The sequence below is a fragment of the Papio anubis genome, chromosome 1, assembly GCF_008728515.1.
Source record: "Papio anubis isolate 15944 chromosome 1, Panubis1.0, whole genome shotgun sequence".
Taxonomy (NCBI): Eukaryota; Metazoa; Chordata; class Mammalia; order Primates; family Cercopithecidae; genus Papio; species Papio anubis.
In genome coordinates, this window is record NC_044976.1 from 64745074 (window position 1) to 64765584 (window position 20511).

The following is a 20511-nucleotide window of genomic DNA, read 5'->3' on the forward strand; positions in this document are numbered from 1 at the left end:
ATCTTCAAAAGTAATCAGTTGTTAATTCTAAGAAATCTTAAGAAAACCTCTTTTCCAAAAGTGACGTTGGAATAATTTCAAGTTGAAGAGATACATTTTGTAGAAACAGTACTATTTATCTAATGGTATCTGCTCATCCAACCTCTTGATTCCTGGACAGTAAAGTTGGAAACATTTAAAGTGAACATTTGCTCTTTTGAAAATGGTTAATGCATTTTTGTTCTTTATAAACAGTTCAAAAGAATGCTGAACCGGGAGCTGACACACCTCTCAGAGATGAGCCGGTCAGGGAACCAGGTGTCTGAATACATTTCAAATACTTTCTTAGGTAAGATAATAACTGGGAAAAACCTGTTTTATAACTGGAGTTTTCAGAATTAATTTCTACAATCTATCAAGGACATCCCCATGTGAATTGGGGATGGAGTTGAGTCATATAAAAATCCATTTAAAATCATAACTAAGGCCAGTCTTCAAAAGAAAAAAAAAAAGCAGAAAGATCATGTTTTTGAAAAAAAGAATTAAAATACCCATCCAAGACAGAGGGTTATTATGGGCTAACTGTATTTAAACGGCCCTCAGCCCCATCTTGTCTGCCTGCCCACTTCCATCTTTGCTAAGACCTCTGAAATAATGAGGGAAATCCAATCACCCAAGCCCTAGAGACAGCTCCATTGGCTCCTCTGACATGGTAGCCTTTCAATTCCTTCAATAACTGAGCTTTGAGCAAAAGGTTTCCTCTATGATGTTTTGTAGGGGATATGCTTGAGGAATAATTCCATGGTGATTTGGTCCGTGAGAATAAGCTTTGGGAATAATTTGACTATTGCTTTGCTAAGTTATTTATTAAAGATAAATGGATGGTATGGGGAGAATTTTAATACTATCTTAAGGATTTCATATTCTGCAAGCAGCCTCATTCTCTTTCCCATCTGATGCTTTATCCATTATTCTGTTGTTACATTACTGGTATTTAACACATGATACTGACCAAAAAGGATTGCATGAATGGTCCTCAACTATTGTCATGCATGTTATTTGATTATTTGGGATTTTTGAACTCAGTCTTAAAGGCAACTTTTGTATAATGAAACTATTAGGACAATTTTGATTTAAGAAGTCTTACAGAATCTGCAGATCTGTGCATCAAAGTAAATGGATAGCATTTAGATTCTGATTTTGTTGACTTTAAATTGCCGCTGAATTATGCTTGCTTATGAAACCTCATTTTCCAGGGAAGTGACCCACTCTCACAGCTGAACATTGCATCCTTTCTTCTTTTTTGGAATAGCCATATAGCATTAAATCAATGAGCATTTTCCTTGACGTGTGGGAGTGCAGAAGACAAGAGTAGAGATTTGGGAACCTCCTCCTAGATTTCAGAGGATCTATGGAAATGCTTGTGTATATGTGCATATTTTCTTTAGCCAGTCTATCATTGATGGGCATTTAGGTTGATTCCATGTCTTTACTATCCTGAATAGTGTTGCAATGAACATAAGTGTACATGTGCCTTATTGAAACAAATACCTCTTCTGGTTTTATTTCTAAGATCAATCCTATTTCTCTAACACCAAAGTAGTTCTTGCTATCAGCAGATCAATCAGCCCTCTCTTTAAGCAGCCTCATACAGAGCTTACTGCATTACTCTGCAGTGGATGGTCACCAGACATGATTAACAAGTGCCTTTCTAACAGTTTCTAGTATGTGAGTGTCTGCAGCACTTAATTTTCTCCAGCTGCAGTTGCAACGCCTTTGTCAGAGAACAAAGGAGAAGAATTTTCATCCATCCTAGCTCCCAGAGGTGCCTAGAAAGTAACTCTACAGAAAACATTAAATACTGATCCTTTTCTTCTCCTTTAATACATTTGAAGAAAGGGATCTTCTGCTGAGCATTTCAGATATACCCTGCTCTGTGTAGTGCCTAATGATTTTTCATTAGCTGGAAGCTGTTTTAGGGACATTTTACAGGTTAATGACTGTGGGAGATGAGAATAAAATCAAAACTGCAAGAACCCATTTTTGTCTTCATAAGCATTGCATTTTAAAATATGAGGGCTTGAGGACTTCTCAGAAGAGACTCTCACTACTGTAGTTAAAGTTATATGAAGTCTCTGAACCCTTAATCATCCAAGACTGGACTTAAGCAGTCCTCCTCATTTGTAGTCTCTTTCAATATCTGCTTACCAAGGACAACAAGAATATCTTAGTCCACTAATTAATCTTTTTTATCACCATAGGCTACCAAGAAAGAAAGCTGATAAGATAATAAAGATGATTCATTCCTCAGAGTAGGAAAAAATAAAAAGAAAAAATTTAAAAGATGCTAAATATGAGCTCTGAGTCTCAACACTGTCCAAGATGAGGCAAATGTCAACTCTTTCTTGCCTATTGTGCTTGCTATTTAGGCAGATCTCTTGAGCAAAACCAGTCATTTGGCTTCTCATTGTTCCAAAAATTAAATTCAAGAACAAATTGTTGAGGAAGGTTATTAGAATCTCAATCCTTGTAGACTCAGCATTAAGAGGGTGGTGTGTGTCAGTGGGTATATATGTTTGAGGGTATATGGGGTAAACCCCATCAAATAGACTAGACAGGCAGATTGGAATTTTAAATGTTCTTGAGAAGATATAGGAAGAAAAAACCTATAATATGAACAAAAGATGCATCAGTTGTCTCACTTGTAAAATGGGAGCACTGGTATAGATGACATCTCAAATCCCTTCCAACTCTAACTTCCTATAACTTTGATATGAACTGAGTTTATCAGTTTTGCTAAGACATACCTGGCCATCTGGATTCTCTGTGGTGAACCCTCGGCTTGTAATTTGACAATCTCAAAAAACAAATAAATGAAGTTTGTTTCCAGACTGACAGTGAAGGGCATGGAACTCTTAGTTTTATCCTGTGAGCATGATGAATGTTCCCGGAAGACCATGAAGCCTTCTTCATAAACCTTCTGATCTGCATGGGACCCTAAAACCTTGTAGTCCAATTCCCTCATTTTATAGGAGAGAAAACAGAGGACCCAGAGGGATGAGGTAACTTGACCAAGATCACTTGGCTAATACATTCCTCAGCCAGAACTAGGACTTGGCTCTCTTGACATCTAGACCTAAACACCCTGTCAATCCTTTAACGAGGAAAGAAGGCTGTTAGGAACACAGAATATATAGAACAAAATCACATAAGGACTCTTAAGTAATACATGTATCATTTTGGAAACAAATCTTTAGGAATCAGGATTGTGGGACCTAAAAATAAAATGTTTATTAACAGGCCAGGCATGGTGGCTCACGCCTGTATCCAGCACATTCAGAGGACGAGATGGGCAGATCACCTGAGGTCAGGAGCTCGAGACCAGCCTGGCCAACATGGTGAAACCCCGTCTCTACTAAAAATACAAAAATAGCTGGATGTGGTGGTGCGCGCCTGTAGTCCCAGCTACTGGGGAGCCTGAGGCAGGAGAATCACTTGAATCCAGGAGATGGAGGTTGCAGTGAGCCAAGATCACACCATTGCACTCCAGCCTGGGCGAAAAGAGCAAAACTCTGTCTCAAAAAAAAAAAAAAAAAAAAAAAAATGTATTAACAGTTTCTAATAATATAAAAGTTTCCTGTAAGACCTTGGCAACCACTTCAGTGAGCATAAAATAAGATCTTAGCAATTTACCTTAAACTTGAAGAGCAATATCTCAATAAGAGTCATTAAATGTTAAAAATGTGTCATCCAGGGAGGAGGGAAATCCCTTAATCCAGAGATATGTGAAACTTGTGTTGCTCGTATCTTAAAAAAAAAAAAAAATAAGTGATGCAGGAGGACAGGGAGAAAGGCAGGCAGCAGACTATATTTACCAGTCCAGGCACTCACTGATGCTGTGATATAATAGCCTCCAGGTTGCTGGTACAAGGGGAAATAGAAGTGTCTAATTTCAAGGGAAATAAAGCAGGACCTAGGGAGAAGGAGAATAAATAATACAAGATTTTTAGATGTTATATTACAATTTAGTTAATATTTTCATGTACAGAGAAAAGTTATCCTTTTAAATCCTCTACTTACCATCTCAAAATCTAGAACTTAGAATTTTCAAGACGCAAGGAAAAGAGCTTAGGAATTTTGCATAATTGGAAAGTGTGATCTAGCAAAACAGGAACCTCAAATTAAGCCATTAACAGAATTTGGATGAGACTATTTTTTGTATCTGCTTTTTGTTTGTTTTATACAGGCTGGCTGTTTGCTCACTGTTTTCTGACTATTCCATAAATGTAAATTCACTCAGTGTGTTTATTGTGATTTCTTCGAGTCTGAGTTTCTGATTATTTCCACACTGTGCTGGCTAAGCATTTAATAGAGGAAATTCAGAATAGGGAAACCTATTAGTTGTTCCAGTGCCTGCATAGGGAAACACCCATTAATGTCAAATTGGCACTATTTGTGAATAATGGTCTTCTTCATCATTGCCGTGTTCCAGACACAGTAGTGGTTCAGCTCAATTACTCACTGTTGCGGGAAATCTTTAATTAAACAAAGGGAAAAGGCTGCTAGTCCTACTAGAAATGGTTATATGTGCAGTGACACAGGAGAATCTACGAGCCTCTTTAACTGGAGGTGAAGAATGGTGGTTAGAAAGGCAGGCCCTGTGGTGGCCTTTCATTTTAGCAAAAAGTAGTAATTATTAGGAGTAAAGTGACAGGGAGAAAAGTAATTTCAAACTAATATAAAATACAGTTTTTATGCCAGAGATTGTGTGGCAGGAAAGAGATTTTTAACAGGAACCTCAAGGCCTGGGTTCTATGCTATTAAATCACTGTGTCTGGAGCAAAGTAATTGCGAAATAAATATCTGTTAAATAAATTGCCCTTTGAGCCTGGGCAAGTTGCTGACTTCATCTGAAAAATGAGAGTGTGGGATTGTTATTGGTTCTCAAACCTGGCTCTGATTAGCCAAGTCACTCGGGAATCTTTTAAGAAAATACTGATTCAGTAGGGTTGGGTGGGGCTTATAAATCTGTATTTTTCTGAAGTTTCCTGGGTGCTTCTGATGCTGGACTAGGTTGGAAACCCCTAAACTAATTGAGATGACCACTAAAATTCCTCCCTAAGCAAAAGTCATAGGCTTGTGAGTGTAGGAGCTTGTGGGACACCTAGAGGCAATATTGATATGTCAGGGATGGAGAATTCCCTTGCTTCAGCCCCACAGAGAAGAGGTGAGGTATACACAAAGCTGGTACTGTCTCACTGTGCTTGCTTTGCTCTGATGAAGTGTCCACAGGGGCCTATGAGCAGCCAGAGGTCTCTGGGGAAAACGTGACTGTGCCATTATCTGCAAGAGTCAAAACAAATCGTCTAGATCCCAAAATACCATCTGGGAGCATGTCATTTTCAAATGGCAAAGTTGTCTTCCTACTAATTTTCACTGTAACTAGCAGAGGTAAATGTAGGTACTTTTGAAAGCTGCATTAACTCTTTCAGCCACAGGATGTCATTTAGTTCAATAAAGTAGTTTTTATGCAATTTAATAATTGCCTCTGTGCACCCACCAGCATCCCTGTGGCCTGAAAGAGTTAACACATTTTTTCAGGATTACTGAGCATACATCTCCCTGTGAAGTGAAATGGAATATTTGATTGCTGATATTTTTAACAGCACAATGTAAAGGAAAGAGCTTCTATAAGCAGGTAGGCACATTTTTTTTTCACTAATCCAAGCTCTGCTGTTACCTTGTTGTAACACAACTTTTAAAAATATTATGAAATATCATAAGTATGTAATAACCTTAAATGTGTTAGTAAGTGTAATGCTTATTACAAATGAGAGGCCTTATTATTATTTATTAGTAGAATTAATAGACACAAGGCATGAAATAAAACTGAAATTATAGTCTTCCTCTAAACCTCAAAGGGTAATAAACCAAGTCCTTAAAGTAATTGTTTGAGGATTATGACCCATTTCTACTTCTAACATATATACTGCTTATTTAAACTGAGCCCTGCTAAAGCCATATGGATTTTAAAATTTTTTAAGTAAAGATAAGATGAGCAGATCATGAAACCTGTTTTTATTAATCTGATGAACATTTTATTATACAAAAATATATTAATCACTTTATTTAAAAAATCTACATATAAATATTGGTGCTCCACCTTGCAAATGTATAAGGGTAATTCTCCTAAATTACACTGAAAACAGAAGATTTGGTCTTGGGTCCTATTTTTGCTGCTTTCTGGGCAAGTTACTTAGCTCCTCTGGGCTTTAATTTGCCTAGCAATAACATGGAACAACAAATCTTCTTATCATTCTCAACAAATTTTATATATTCCCCACTTACTTCATAGAACTACCCTAGAGATACAGTGAAATAGTGCTACAAGATTTTATAAGATTCTAAAGCTGTTACAGATGGTTAGAGTTGTTTTGAATATTGCAGTGGATTCTCATAGACACGTGTGCTGAAAAACATATTCCTTTGTCTGTTGCAGACAAGCAGAATGACGTGGAGATCCCATCTCCCACCCAGAAAGACAGGGAGAAAAAGAAAAAGCAGCAGCTCATGACCCAGATAAGTGGAGTGAAGAAATTAATGCATAGTTCAAGCTTAAACAATACAAGCATCTCACGCTTTGGAGTCAACACTGAAAATGAAGATCACCTGGCCAAGGTGTGTATAAGCTCAGGTTTTGTGCATGTAGCTCTCTGCTTTACAGCAGACGGATGACCGTATACCTTTTAGAAAACAGTAGGGATTGCTTTTGCATTATTGTGTTAGGGAAGCTCATATGAAATGAGTTTACTGTGAGCAGTAAGGCCTTCTGAAAGCTGTCATTAGAGGAAGGTTGATTAAACATGAGACCAAGTCTTGGGGGAGAGCCTGGATCTCTTATGCTGGTAGTTATTAAGAATGCCATTGTTGGGGTATCTGATGGAAGATCCTTTTTCCATACCAAAGAACCACTTTTTTTGTTTTGTCTCGAGTTAGGTTTGTTATGGACAGTTCATTATGAATGAAGAATCCTTCTGAAGAGACATGGGGAAAATCCGAGGAAAGGTCAATAGGCAGGTCTCAATTATCCCAGAGGACATTTCAGGGACTGTATGCTGAGGACCAATGGGAAAATCTGCACTAATCGGTAGTGCTGGAAAAGAAATAAAGAGAAATTGACAGCACTGACTCTGGAGCCCAAACTCCAGTAGTAGAGGGAGGCATAGAAAGAATTCATACGTCCTTTAGGAGGCCACACAAGGTGACTACTGAGGTCCTCTCAACTTTGTGAGAATATGAAATCAGCTTACTGTGAGCGGTAAGACCTTTTGAAAGCTGCCATTAGAGGAAGGTTGATTAAACATTAGGCCAAGTCATAATGGAAAGCCTGGATCTCTTACTCTGGGTGGTTGTTAAGAATGAAATAAATTGGTCCTTAAATCAGATAACCTTGGAATAATCTCACAACACAGGACTGAGTGATGTTTCTTCCAGGTCCATCTGTGGCCCAGAAGCCCTAGGATATAATTTATGACTGGCATTCTTCATGACCTTTTACATTAAATTGGGTTGACTTATGCACATTCTGACAGCTGAGTCTTCCTGATCTGGCTTTCAGTGATGATAACCAAAGGGCAGAGGAGTTTTCCCTGAGACTGATTTTCGAGCTGTGACTAATGGGCCAGTAAGCAGCGAGGAGAGAGACAGGGAAATTGGACTAGAGTGATCTCTGTTCACTTGTGGCCACTTTGAAAGCAACGTTGGTTGAAGACTGATGCATGTCCAATATAGGTCAGCAACTAAATTTATAAATAGATACTCTCCTTTTTCTGAATAAAAAAATGTTCAGAAATTTGTAGCCATCCTGAAGAGGACACACGACCTCCTAGGCAATTTAACTTCCAGATTTTCATGCAACCGAAGCACTCTAAGGAGCCACTCTAAAGACTTAAGCAGCCAGTGTCCAAAAAATAAATTAAAAGAATGAGGCATGTGAGCACAACTTTCCTTATTCCTAAATTCCTTTAAATTTTTAATTGCAGGAACTGGAAGACCTGAACAAATGGGGTCTTAACATCTTTAATGTGGCTGGATATTCCCACAATAGGCCCCTAACATGCATCATGTATGCTATATTCCAGGTGAGTGAACAGGAGTGAATGCTGGCTTTCCAATTGGATGGCTCTTTATGATTTTTTTTCCCATCTTGCTTTTCTGATTTAACTTTCCTCCACTTTGGACATCTACTTATTTATGTTCTAATCCATTTTACAACATAGGAAAGAGACCTCCTGAAGACATTCAGAATCTCATCTGATACATTTATAACCTACATGATGACTTTAGAAGACCATTACCATTCCGACGTGGCATATCACAACAGCCTGCACGCTGCTGATGTAGCTCAGTCAACCCACGTTCTCCTTTCTACACCAGCATTAGACGTGAGTAGTTATGATCTGTTTTGCATTCCTGCCCATCCTCCTTCAAAAATGCCATACCAGCTGGATGTAGTAGCATGTGCTTGTAGTCCTAGCTACTCGGGCGGCTGAGTTGGGAGGATTGCTTGAGCCCAGGGGTTCAAGGTTACAGTGAGCTATGACTGCTCCCCTGGACTCCTGCTTGGGCAACCCTGTCTCTAAAAAAAAAATAAAAAGAAAAAAAAATGTTTTAAGTGCCTTACAATATGCAATATACTTACAAAATTAATGTAATTAGACCACACTACATACTTGAACTGGTTCTTTATAAAATGTATCACATCCATTAACTGAGCTATTTATAAAAAATGAATGACATTTCTACTTGCTTTGCTTTCTAATATCAGAGTAACCTTCCCTTTACATCTCTTACTATTAAAAGTATTTAACTATAAAGCAATTAACAGGATTTCAGGGCAGGAATCATGTCTTATTCTTCATTGTATTTCTAGTAAGGGATGCAATGTACCTCAAAATGTCTTGTTCAGTGTCTGGTAGATAGTATATTCTCAGTATGCAATTACTTATCTGAACTGCCCAACACCACCCTAGGTATATACAGAGCACTACATTCCCAGGGGGGTATCGCAGAACTATAAAATACTCTCTACATTTCTTATTAGTAATAAGTATTCAGAGGCTTTTTCTCCTAAAAAAATATAAAACTGATGCTGTGTATTGAAGAAATAGTAACTAAAAATCTAGAACAGAAGAATTAATAATGCTGAAACAAGGAGAAACAATATTCATAGTTTGCCATACTAACTCTGAGAAGGTGGCTGTAGCTCCTTCTTTCACAGATTAATGCATTTGTGTATACCAATATAATCAACAATGTATGCAGCAGGTCATACTCTTAGTTGACAAATGAAAATGATGGTCAAGTGCTCCCAAAATGTGCTGGACCACTGCAGGAAGGGACTGGCCATGCCCTATCCAGCCTCACCTTTACAGATTCAGTTTGGAAGGTGAAAAAAGATTGGCCACAACTCTGTTGCTTGAGTTGCATATTTTCTAAGAAAAGAAATCCAAGAAATCTTGAGAAAGTGAAATGGAGCTAAGGGTGTTTGATCCCTCTGAAGGAGAGAAAGAGTACTGTTTTTATACCCTGTGTAAGTATCACAGAGTAAGGCAACACTATTTATCAACTGCCCGGTGTTATTAATAGTATACCTATTGAGTGGCCAGAAAATGGCCATGAGTGCTGCAAGCTTTTTAGAAAAGGGAGGGTTCAGTGAGTGCTTGAGTAATGGGATTGGTCTTTATAGGAAAGGTGGAAACTTGCCTCAAGCTAGCATTGGAAGGACTAGAAGATTTAACTAATCCCAGAGGATGAGGGAAGACATTTCAGCCCTAGAATGAGCACCAATATATACCTTATTAATCCTAGGTTTGAATCATTGTGCATGGGTAGGGGCAGACATGACATGACATGAAGGAATTGAGCAGTGGGGCCTCAGGTTTCACTTCTTAGGAAGGTTCTCAAATCTTGCCCATAGTAAATGATTAGTGGATACGTGTTGAATGAATGAGTAATATCTAAAAGCTTGTGACCACACCATAAATTTCGCTTTGGGAAATAATTTATTGCTTATCTTATGAATCGGGAGTTTGGCCATTTTCTCTAAGTTATTCAGCTAACAGCATATGAAGGTTGTTATATCTCAGAGCAGAGCCAGCCTGACTTGCTTCTTTGCTTCTTTGACTTGTATCTGCTTGTGTTACATAAGCACCATGCTGCCACACCACTGGTCCAAGAAACAAACATTAGACATTGACACACTCCATGAGATTTGTGCTAATGTCTTTCCAAGCATCAGCCTTTAGGCTTGATGTGAGGCTGAGCTCTGGCCATCATTCCTTTCACGTCAGAGACTTTATGATGATGAACAGAATCTACATTTACTTAAATTAGTATGTTGAGATATTACATAAATCAACAATCCCTCTCCCAACAAGGATAAAGTAGGATACTTTACAAATGAAACTGAATAAGCAGGATAGGCAAATTGGATGTGGAGTTAAATGTGTTTATTTGCCCAACAGGCTGTCTTCACAGATTTGGAAATCCTGGCGGCCATTTTTGCAGCTGCCATCCATGACGTTGATCATCCTGGAGTCTCCAATCAGTTTCTCATCAACACAAGTGAGTTCACCACCAGAACAGTCATTCCAGATAATTGTATGATTCACTGCTTAAGTTTTTTCCTCCTAATGTTTTCATTATGGATAATCACAAGGATAATAGTGAGGCAATCCTTCCATTCCTCTCAAACTGGTCAGGCCTTTCGTGGATACTCAGTCCAGTCTGGCAACACAATGTTTGAGCTGCTTGGAGAACTTGGAGAGGGTCATAGGGGAGCCATAAAAAGTACTCAAAGTTTGGCAAATACAATATGTAAGGAAAGAATAACAGATATGGAATTATTCATAAAGAACAAGAAAAGGTTTGGTGATCCCATGATAATGACTTTTGATATTATACAAAACTCTGCACAGAACATAGTAACTCGCTACTGTCCCTATCTGCTTGGGAAGCAGCCACAGATGTTAAATCTGCACATGGGAACCTCCAAGCAAAAATAAGACGCTGTAAAAAGCACTGGAATGAGTTCCACAGTTCAGAAGGAAGGGTCATTAAAAGTTCCACACATTTTCCTCCAACTGCATAGATTTGATTATGGATTGGGAGTAGCAATGACCTGAGTGACCAGGGGTGTCTAGCCTTAGGATCCCAAGCCATACTGGAAGCTTTTGTCATGCTTAAAATGTTTAGTTTTCACACCTTTGAAAATCCTTTCATTCTCCCAAATAATGCACTATCTCTAAGTGCTGGAAATCTAAGTAGTTTGAGAATATTGGTTATCCCAATGTGGTCATGAATAACATCAAGTACGGATAGTTTCCTAGAAATGCTTTTTGAGCTACTTGCTGCAGAAGAGTCCTGATCATCAGTCCTTGACCTTTATCCAAAGAATATCTGAATGACCTAGGTTTGGAGTACACTGGATTCTTTTACTTCATTCTTCTATTGAACAAACAAAATGTTGGGGCAGCTATGTGTCTGCATGGATTATATCAGTTGGTAGAGTGTGGTGTCATGAATCAATCCATATATAGGCCAGTTAGCCTCACACAGAAAAATGGTCTATCTACTACAGTCACCTATAGCACTGCAACATATAAAGCCTGCTTGTAGATTTGTGCCCTTGATCACAGGATGAACGAAACAAGAGTACTCATCGGAGGTTAGTACTCAGAGCACACTATTAAAGCAATGATATATGTGTAACAGAACCTGCAATTAAGTAACACATTGCCACCGCTTGTCTGGTGTTCTTGATTAAAATGTGGTTTCATAAGTCTGATGACCATATTCCCAAGCAGACTTCTGTCTAACAAAAGATGCCTGTGATTCTTCTATATAAAAGGCAGGCTGGAAGCTGCAGCTTAGGTTTCCAGATATTGCAATTTCTCGTGGAGAGAGTAAAAAGACAGAAAATTTGACATCAGAATTGTTCCAAAAAAGTAGTAATGTATAGTATCATATGAACAGAAAGCTCTAAAAAGTGATGTTATTTGGGTAAAATGAAGTTTTACATCAAACATTATCTTTGACAATCCAAAATTCACAATTGCCAGGGATTAGGGAGCATATAAAATGTGAATATAGCTTGAAAATCTCATTACAATGCATAAAGTTTAGTGGTACTTTCACATTGTTCTTTTCCAAAGTACAAAATTTTTGAAGACACATAAAAATAGGATTTAGCTGCTCAGGAATGCCCTTACCTAATATTAAATTCTTCATCTGAGATATAGAATGAGTAAAAGGATTTAAAAAACAATGAATTTTAATCACAGAGAAAGCGTATACACCAGTAGAAGTATTTTTTGCTTACAAACTGGCGACTTCTGTTTGTAGAGGGCCACTGCTTCTCTAAGAGGAAATGGCATGTGGCTGGTGGTTCTTGAAATAATTTGGAGAGAACTAGGTCTGATTTCACTTTGAGATAATGCCAACATTCAAATCATATCCCTTTTTAATTAAGTCATCATTTGGTCTGATTTTTTAGATTCAGAACTTGCTTTGATGTATAATGATGAATCTGTGTTGGAAAATCATCACCTTGCTGTGGGTTTCAAACTGCTGCAAGAAGAACACTGTGACATCTTCATGAATCTCACGAAGAAGCAGCGTCAGACACTCAGGAAGATGGTTATTGACATGGTAAGACTTGAGCCTCTCTACGTTCCTCACTTACTGCCATTCTCTCTGATAGACTGAATTTATTAAAAGTTTTCATTTTCTTTTTACCCAAGGTGTTAGCAACTGATATGTCTAAACATATGAGCCTGCTGGCAGACCTGAAGACAATGGTAGAAACGAAGAAAGTTACAAGTTCAGGCGTTCTTCTCCTAGACAACTATACTGATCGCATTCAGGTATTTGATGAAAGTCTTTGATTTAACACAAAACCACACCAAACTAAGCTGAACAACAATTAGAAAAAGAAAACAAAGATAAATGCAGTTTTTGGTATATCCTAGGCTACTACTATAGCTTAGGGCTTAAGAACAAGCTAAGGAAAATGGACATTCAAGTTTATTATCCTCTAATTTATGAGAGAAAAAAATCCCTATTTGTGGAATTGCTTATTAGGTCTATAAATAAATTGCAAAATCTATTTGTAATAGGGCATACGTGACTGTTGGTTCCAAAAGCTTGTGTTTGGATTTAAATCCCATTGACTTGAAGTTTGTTAGGTTTGTTTTGGATATACAAATTGCCATCAGCTGTTCTCCTCTTTCCACAAGTGGAAAATATGAAGTTATCTACTTGGAGTAATTCTTTGCATTCTTTCCAAACTGAGAAAAGGAAATGATAGCAGCATCTGACCTCTAATGTTCCTTCCAATTTTTAAATTCAATGACTGTCAGTCTAAGAAGACACACATTTTCCCCTTTGGGACTCTATAAAGGTAAATAACTGACCCAGGCTAGCACCATTGTAATTCCATTTTTTTTTTTTTTTGGTGCATATGTCATAATTATAATGCAATTAAAATGTTCTAGGGTTTAGTACCAAGCGTACTAGTATGAGAAGGATGAGATGTTCTGGCAGTATTTACACCTAATTTTATGGGATTTCTAAAAATTGATGATTTCAGGTCCTTCGCAACATGGTGCACTGTGCAGACCTGAGCAACCCCACCAAGTCCTTGGAATTGTATCGGCAATGGACAGACCGCATCATGGAGGAATTTTTCCAGCAGGGAGACAAAGAGCGGGAGAGGGGAATGGAAATTAGCCCAATGTGTGATAAACACACAGCTTCTGTGGAAAAATCCCAGGTATCTAATATGATATTTTCAAAGTATTTGTGAGCTCTGCTGATTGTAGAGCTGGAGGGTTCTATTTAATTCCATTTTTCCAATAGAATATGTATATATGAGACGAGAAGGAGACAGTTACGCATTTTGTTCCATTATAGTCAGGACTCATGTGACTTCTCCATTACACTCAGTTTCACAGGGTGGGGATAAGTAGTCATCAGAAACCCATCAAAATTTGGATTACGTGTCCCTAAATCATTTAGATAGTTGTCTCTGATGTTTGCAAATCCAGCTGAATGATCTGAACACTGGTATCTGCTCCATCCCATCCCTCTGGATTTCTCCTTGCTCTGTCTTCATTCAAGAGCTCTGCTCCTCACCCTTGCTTCCAGTCCTCTGTTTTTATCTTCGTCCTTAATCAGCCCACTGCAACCATCACCAGAGGCAGTCTCTTTTAACGTATAGTCAAAGCCCTGTCTTGTGTTCCCTCCCGGGATGCTTCTGTGCTTTTGAGAACATGCTGACATTTTCCAGTTGTGTCCAAAGCTTCACATTCTGTGTGTGCTTAGGATAGGGGACAATAGTCTGGAGGAGGTGAATACAGAAATGTCTAGATGCCAATAGCTGCAGAATATGCAGCAATGGACAGTATCAGTATCCACACAGAGTTTTTTCAAGAAAACGAATGGGCTGAGCCAAGTAGCTGAGATTGAGAATTAGTTCATAGACTGTCCAAGATCTTTATCCCAAAAACATTTGGATTGTTTATTTTCAGTATTTATCCTCTTTCCCTACTACCTGGAAACCCCAAATTTGCATATACTTGTAATATTAATGTACAGTTCCTTTGCAATTTTTATTTTGTTGCTTCTTAAAGAAACTCAACTAAATGAGTTTTAAAAATCTGTGAAAGGGCTGGACACAGTGGCTCACACCTGTAATCCAGGACTACGGGAGGCTGAGGTGGGCGGATCACCTGAGGTCAGGAGTTCAAGACCAGCCTGGCCAACACGGTGAAACCTTGTCTCTACCAAAAACACACAAAAAATTGGCCGGGCATGGTGGTGTGTGCCTGTAGTCCCAGCTACTCGGGAAGCTGAGGCAGAAAAATCGCTTGAACCCAGGAGGCAGAGGTTGTAGTGAGCTGAGATTGTGCCACTGCATTCCAGCCTAGGCAACAGAGCAAGACTTCATTTCAAAAAAAAAAAAAAAAAAAAATCTGTGAAAGTGATCTGAAGTCTAATATGCTGTAAAAATGCAAGTTAACATTGTTAATGAGGGTCAATTCAAATAGCCCAAAGGCTTAAGTGGAACAAGATATGAATCAGTAAGGAGGAATAACACCATTTTATTAATAGCAGTGATGTTTTATGTTTATATGATGTTCTGTGCAGCATTTCACACATTTTCCATATATTATCTTACTTGGACCCCGAAACAGCCTTGCAAAATAGATAAAGCAGATATTTCTCCAGCATGTCAGGTTCAAAGCTGTCCTCTTGGTCCACTACAGCAGCTCTCTCATCCAAAGCTCTTCACTCTCCATCTTAGGGACAGGTCTTCCTGTTGCCATAACATCGTTATCCACTCTGGTGTTTCCCACCGATGGGCTCTGCTGAACACTGTCTGATTGGCCCACCAGTAAAGCTCTTTACTGGGTGCTCTCAGGATTCATACAGCTCTCTCGTCCTGTGATCTAGGGAATAAATAGCAGCTACCTTGCAAAAAAATTCTCAGCATTTCTTAGCAGAAGCAAAACAAGTGAAGAAAGGAAATGACTGCGCTGTGTTCAGCTTATTCAATTTTCTCCATTACCTTGAGCTTGTTATTTTGGGTCCCTGGAAAACACCTTGAAAATAGTCTGTAACATTCATTAAGTAAAGAAGTAAAAGGGAGGGAAAAGGAGGGGGTGGAAGTGAGAGAAATATCTGAATCATGTATGATCGAGTTTTTATAACCAGTGTAGATCAGAGATGCCCTGATTTTGCTGTGAATCTTGCTTTTTAAGGCTAGGAAAGCACCAGAAAGAAGAAGAATAAGAAGAAAAAAATATATATATATATATATACACACACACAGACATCATATATATATATTTTATATATGAAAGAGTCACATATGACCAAAGTTCTTGTGTACAGTACAACTTGGATGTATTGAATGACTGGCCAAATACCAACATATTAATAAAGGGAAGTTTCCAGTAGTGTGGAAAGAGACCTATATAATGTCCCATGGGTGGGTGCCCTTTGCCCATCTACCCCTAAATCCCAACCTAGCATCTCTCTAGCTCCCCAGACCATGGCAGGGGAATTCCCTTCTCTCATTCAGCTAGTGCCTATTCTTTCTCTCTACTTGTCCCCACCCCCAGTGTTTCCTGTTTGTCCAACAATGAGGAGGCCAGCGTAAGGCCACACTGCTAGCTCATGCAGGATGCATAGCCCCTGAGTAAACCATAACAGAGCCATAAGCCTGGTATTTAATCACAGGAACACCAGCAAAAGGAACTGCTTAATTGTTTTTTATTTTCCCTTCTTTCTCTTGATGGAAATGACTGTGTGCTCTATAGATCCAAAACAATTGCATGAATGTCCATCGAGGGGATATGTGTTTCTTTCAGGGCTTAAAGTATTTTCACGTGTTTCATCAAACTCCTCTACCAGCCAAAAGCATTCCACAGAACTTGAGAAATTCCAGAGTAGTCAGGAGCCAGATCCTCATCACTTTGGAATAGCAACATATTTTAAAGTTAGCAAGGAAAAAATATTGAGTCAAAACACGTTAGATCTGGACCCGCCTTCTTCAGAAAATGACTCACAGAATCCAAGTAGTGACAGAGTCGTGCTTTGTCTTTGGGTCCCTGGAAAACACGAGGATTCCATCCAGACTTCTTATCTGGCGCACGTAAAAGGAAATGCAGTCTGTTGTAGTGAGATGAACACAGGTTTTGGGATCAGACAAAGCTGGGGCTGAGTCCCAGCTCCACCACTCACTAGTTATGTGACCTCTGACAAGATATTTAATCTCAGTAAGTCGTAGTTTCTGCCTTTCTAAATAATATACAGCAATACTTACTTTTCAGGATTAAGAGAGAATACATCAATTGCATTCAGTGTAAGACCCACCATATAGTGAGTGCCCAAATCATGGAATCCATTATGATTGATCTTTCTGGTTATTCATGTTCTTTCTTTGCATGGAAACTAGGACACTGTGTTTACTTTTCAAGCACCATCACAATAACAGATGTGTAATCTTATTTTTCTCCAGGTTGGTTTCATCGACTACATTGTCCATCCATTGTGGGAGACCTGGGCAGATTTGGTACAGCCTGATGCTCAGGACATTCTCGATACCTTAGAAGATAACAGGAACTGGTATCAGAGCATGATACCTCAAAGTCCCTCACCACCACTGGACGAGCAGAACAGAGACTGCCAGGGTCTGATGGAGAAGTTTCAGTTTGAACTGACTCTCGATGAGGAAGATTCTGAAGGACCTGAGAAGGAGGGAGAGGGACACAGCTATTTCAGCAGCACAAAGACGCTTTGCGTGATTGATCCAGAAAACGGAGATTCCCTGGGAGAGACTGACATAGACATTGCAACAGAAGACAAGTCCCCAGTTGATACATAATCCCCCTCTCCCTGTGGAGATGAACATTCTCCCCTTGATGAGCATGCCAGCTATGTGGTAGGGCCAGCCCACCATGGGGGCCAAGACCTGCACAGGACAAGGGCCACCTGGCCTTTCAGTTACTTGAGTTTGGAGTCAGAATGCAAGATCAGGAAGCAAAGAGCAGCTCAGGAAATCCCACGGTTGACTTGCCTTGCTGGCAAGCTTGGTGGAGAGGGCTGAAGCTGTTGCTGGTGGCCAGTTCTGATCAAGACACATGGCTTGAAAATGGAAGACACAAAACTGAGAGATCGTTCTGCACTAAGTTTCGGGAACTTATCCCCGATAGTGACTGAACTCACTGACTAATAACTTCATTTATGAATCTGCTCACTTGTCCCTTTGTCTGCCAACCTGTGTGCCTTTTTTGTAAAACATTTTCATGTCTTTAAAATGCCTGTTGAATACCTAGAGTTTAGTATCAACTTCTACACAGACAAGCTTTCAAAGTTGACAAACTTTTTCGACTCTTTCTGGAAAAGGGAAAGAAAATAGTCTTCCTTCTTTCTTGGGCAATATCCTTCACTTTACTACAGTTACTTTTGCAAACAGACAGAAAGGATACACTTCTAACCACATTTTACTTCCTTCCCCTGTTGTCCAATCCAACTCCACAGCCACTCCTAACTTCTGTTTGCTTGCCTTCAACAATACTTTTTCTCCTCTGGAGTTTAACTTTTTGCTGTAAACAGAATAAAATTTAACAAATTAGGGGGTAGAAAGGAGCAGTGGTGTCGTTCACCATAAGAGTGTGCATAGCACTAAGCAGTGTGCCCTGCTGTGTCTTGGACCCTGCCCCTGACAGGAGTTGTACAGTCCCTGGCCCTGTTCCCTACCTCCTCTTTTCACCCAGTTATGCTGTTTTCAATGTAATGCTGCCGTCCTTCTCTTGCACTGCCTTTTGCGCTAACACCTCCATTCCTGTTTATAACCGTGTATTTATTACTTAATGTATATAATGTAATGTTTTGTAAGTTATTAATTTATATATCTAACATTGCCTGCCAATGGTGGTGTTAAATTTGTGTAGAAAACTCTGCCTAAGAGTTACGACTTTTTCTTGTAATGTTTTGTATTGTGTATTATATAACCCAAACATCACTTAGGAGAGACATACGGCCCCCTTGGCAGAGAGGACAGAGGTGGGCTTTTGTTCACAGGGTCTGCCCTTTCCCTGCCTGAGTTGCTACTTCTGCACAACCCCTTTATGAACCAGTTTTGGAAACAAGATTCTCACATTAGATGCTAAATGGTTTATACTGAGCTTTTACTTTTGTATAGCTTGATAGGGGCAGGGGGCAATGGGATGTAGTTTTTACCCAGATTCTATCCAAATCTGTGTGGGCATGAGTTGGGTTATAACTGAGTCCTACTATCATTGTGGCTTTGGTTCAAAAAGCAACACTACATTTGCTCACAGATGATTCTTCTGAATGCTCCCAAACTACTGACTTTGAAGAGCTAGCCTCCTGCCTGCCATTAAGCAGGAATGTCGTGTTCCAATTCATTACAAAAGAAAACAATAAAACAATGTGAATTTTTATAATAAAATGTGAACTGATGTAGCAAATTATGCAAATGTGAAGCCTCTTCTGATAACACTTGTTAGGCCTCTTACTGATGTCAGTTTCAGTTTGTAAAATATGTTTCATGCTTTCAGTTCAGCATTGTGACTCAATAATTACAGAAAATGGCACAAATGTGCATGACCAATGGGTTTGTGTGTCTATGAACACTGCATTGTTTCAGGTGAACATTTGATCGTTTTCAAACGTTTCTCACAATGTATGTTATAGTATTATTATTATATATTGTGTTCAAATGCATTCTAAAGAGACTTTTATATGAGGTGAATAAACAAAAGCATGATTAGATTAGTCTGTAGGCCCACTTATTTCATGATTAGTTCTGACATATGAAAAGCAGATCTTTCTCTTCTCTTCTGCCATTGCCCACAAAGAAAGCCAACCACTTTGTCCAGCCAGCATCACAACTGAAGTTTCAGAATCTATGTCCAAAAAGTCCCCCAGTTTGGAACATTTCACTTTTTTCTTAGCAACTGTTCAACCCAGCTCAATGATGCAGGAAGGGGGTTGAGGAAGGAAAACAAACAAAACCACTTTGCTCATCTCGAACCATTTCCTTCTACCTCTTTAAGAGTCTGAAGTGCTTAATCTACTAGATAAATAAAGGGAATCCCCAACTTGGCTGAATCCTCTAGAAAACTGAATCATAGATTATAGAACATTAGTATAATGCAGTCAGAGAGTCCCATTGATTCATTTGACACATGAAGAATCTAAGGTCCAAAGAGTCATCTTCAACCACAACCCACAGAGCATGGGTGGACACTCACGGTTTTCTCAGTGATCCATGCAGCCTCTTGTTGGTCATATGGCTATGATTTTCTTTCTGGAAAGAACTGTTTATATATAAGAAAAATACTTAAATGCTTTGTTGAAATCTTAAAGTCAGCGTTTTAAAATATTTTATCCTGAGAAGAAGAGTATGTGTGTGTGTGTGTGTGTGCGCGCGCGCGCACGCACCTGTGTGTTTGTTGCCGAAGCTTGCAAACAAGAATCAGTGTTGGCCCATAATAATTTAGCCACAAGGGAGTGCTCTGTGAACCAGTAAGATGGTCTTCTCTAAACACAGCTGAAATTAAAATGAGCCGACACTGCAGAACCAGCTTGCCTGCTAGTTGCAGAGCTATTTCCAACATTTTCCATCATCTCTGATTTCTGATTGTGCCTCACCATCTCTGAGAGTTTGAAATTGAGCAAAATAAAGTGCTTACAATAGCCACAGGTGTGACTTGTGTAATGCCTAGTGCTATAAATATTTACAGGTCTGTTTTCTACTGGTAAGAGGTTCTTAATTAACCCTTATTGCAAATAAGAATCATGTTGGAAATCAGTATTTTTAAAAATACTTGTTTGGGGCCCATCCTTCTCCCAGATTTCTGATTGAATTGACCTTGGGTGAAGCCCTGGGCATCAGATTTTAAAAATTTCCCCCAGGCTGGAGTGCAGTGGCACAAT

General features: G+C 39.0%; 1 protein-coding gene across 6 annotated transcripts in view; it reads left to right on the forward strand.

The window, feature by feature from the left end:
* Positions 1-19343, forward strand: part of PDE4B (phosphodiesterase 4B) — a 575666-nt gene extending 556323 nt beyond the window's left edge. For 5 of the 6 annotated variants that reach the window (XM_003892012.5, XM_009210089.4, XM_031669603.1 and 2 more), the window contains 9 exons: positions 235-328; positions 6479-6657; positions 8022-8120; positions 8259-8423; positions 10506-10605; positions 12536-12690; positions 12783-12905; positions 13631-13813; positions 17066-19343. In XM_003892012.5, coding sequence (XP_003892061.2) covers positions 235-328; positions 6479-6657; positions 8022-8120; positions 8259-8423; positions 10506-10605; positions 12536-12690; positions 12783-12905; positions 13631-13813; positions 17066-17431 — 1464 coding nt within the window. In that variant the 3' untranslated portion in view covers positions 17432-19343. The remainder of the gene's footprint in view (positions 1-234; positions 329-6478; positions 6658-8021; positions 8121-8258; positions 8424-10505; positions 10606-12535; positions 12691-12782; positions 12906-13630; positions 13814-17065) is intronic. The other variant, XM_009210104.4, reaches the window with a different exon arrangement.
* The last annotated feature ends 1168 nt before the right edge of the window (positions 19344-20511 follow it).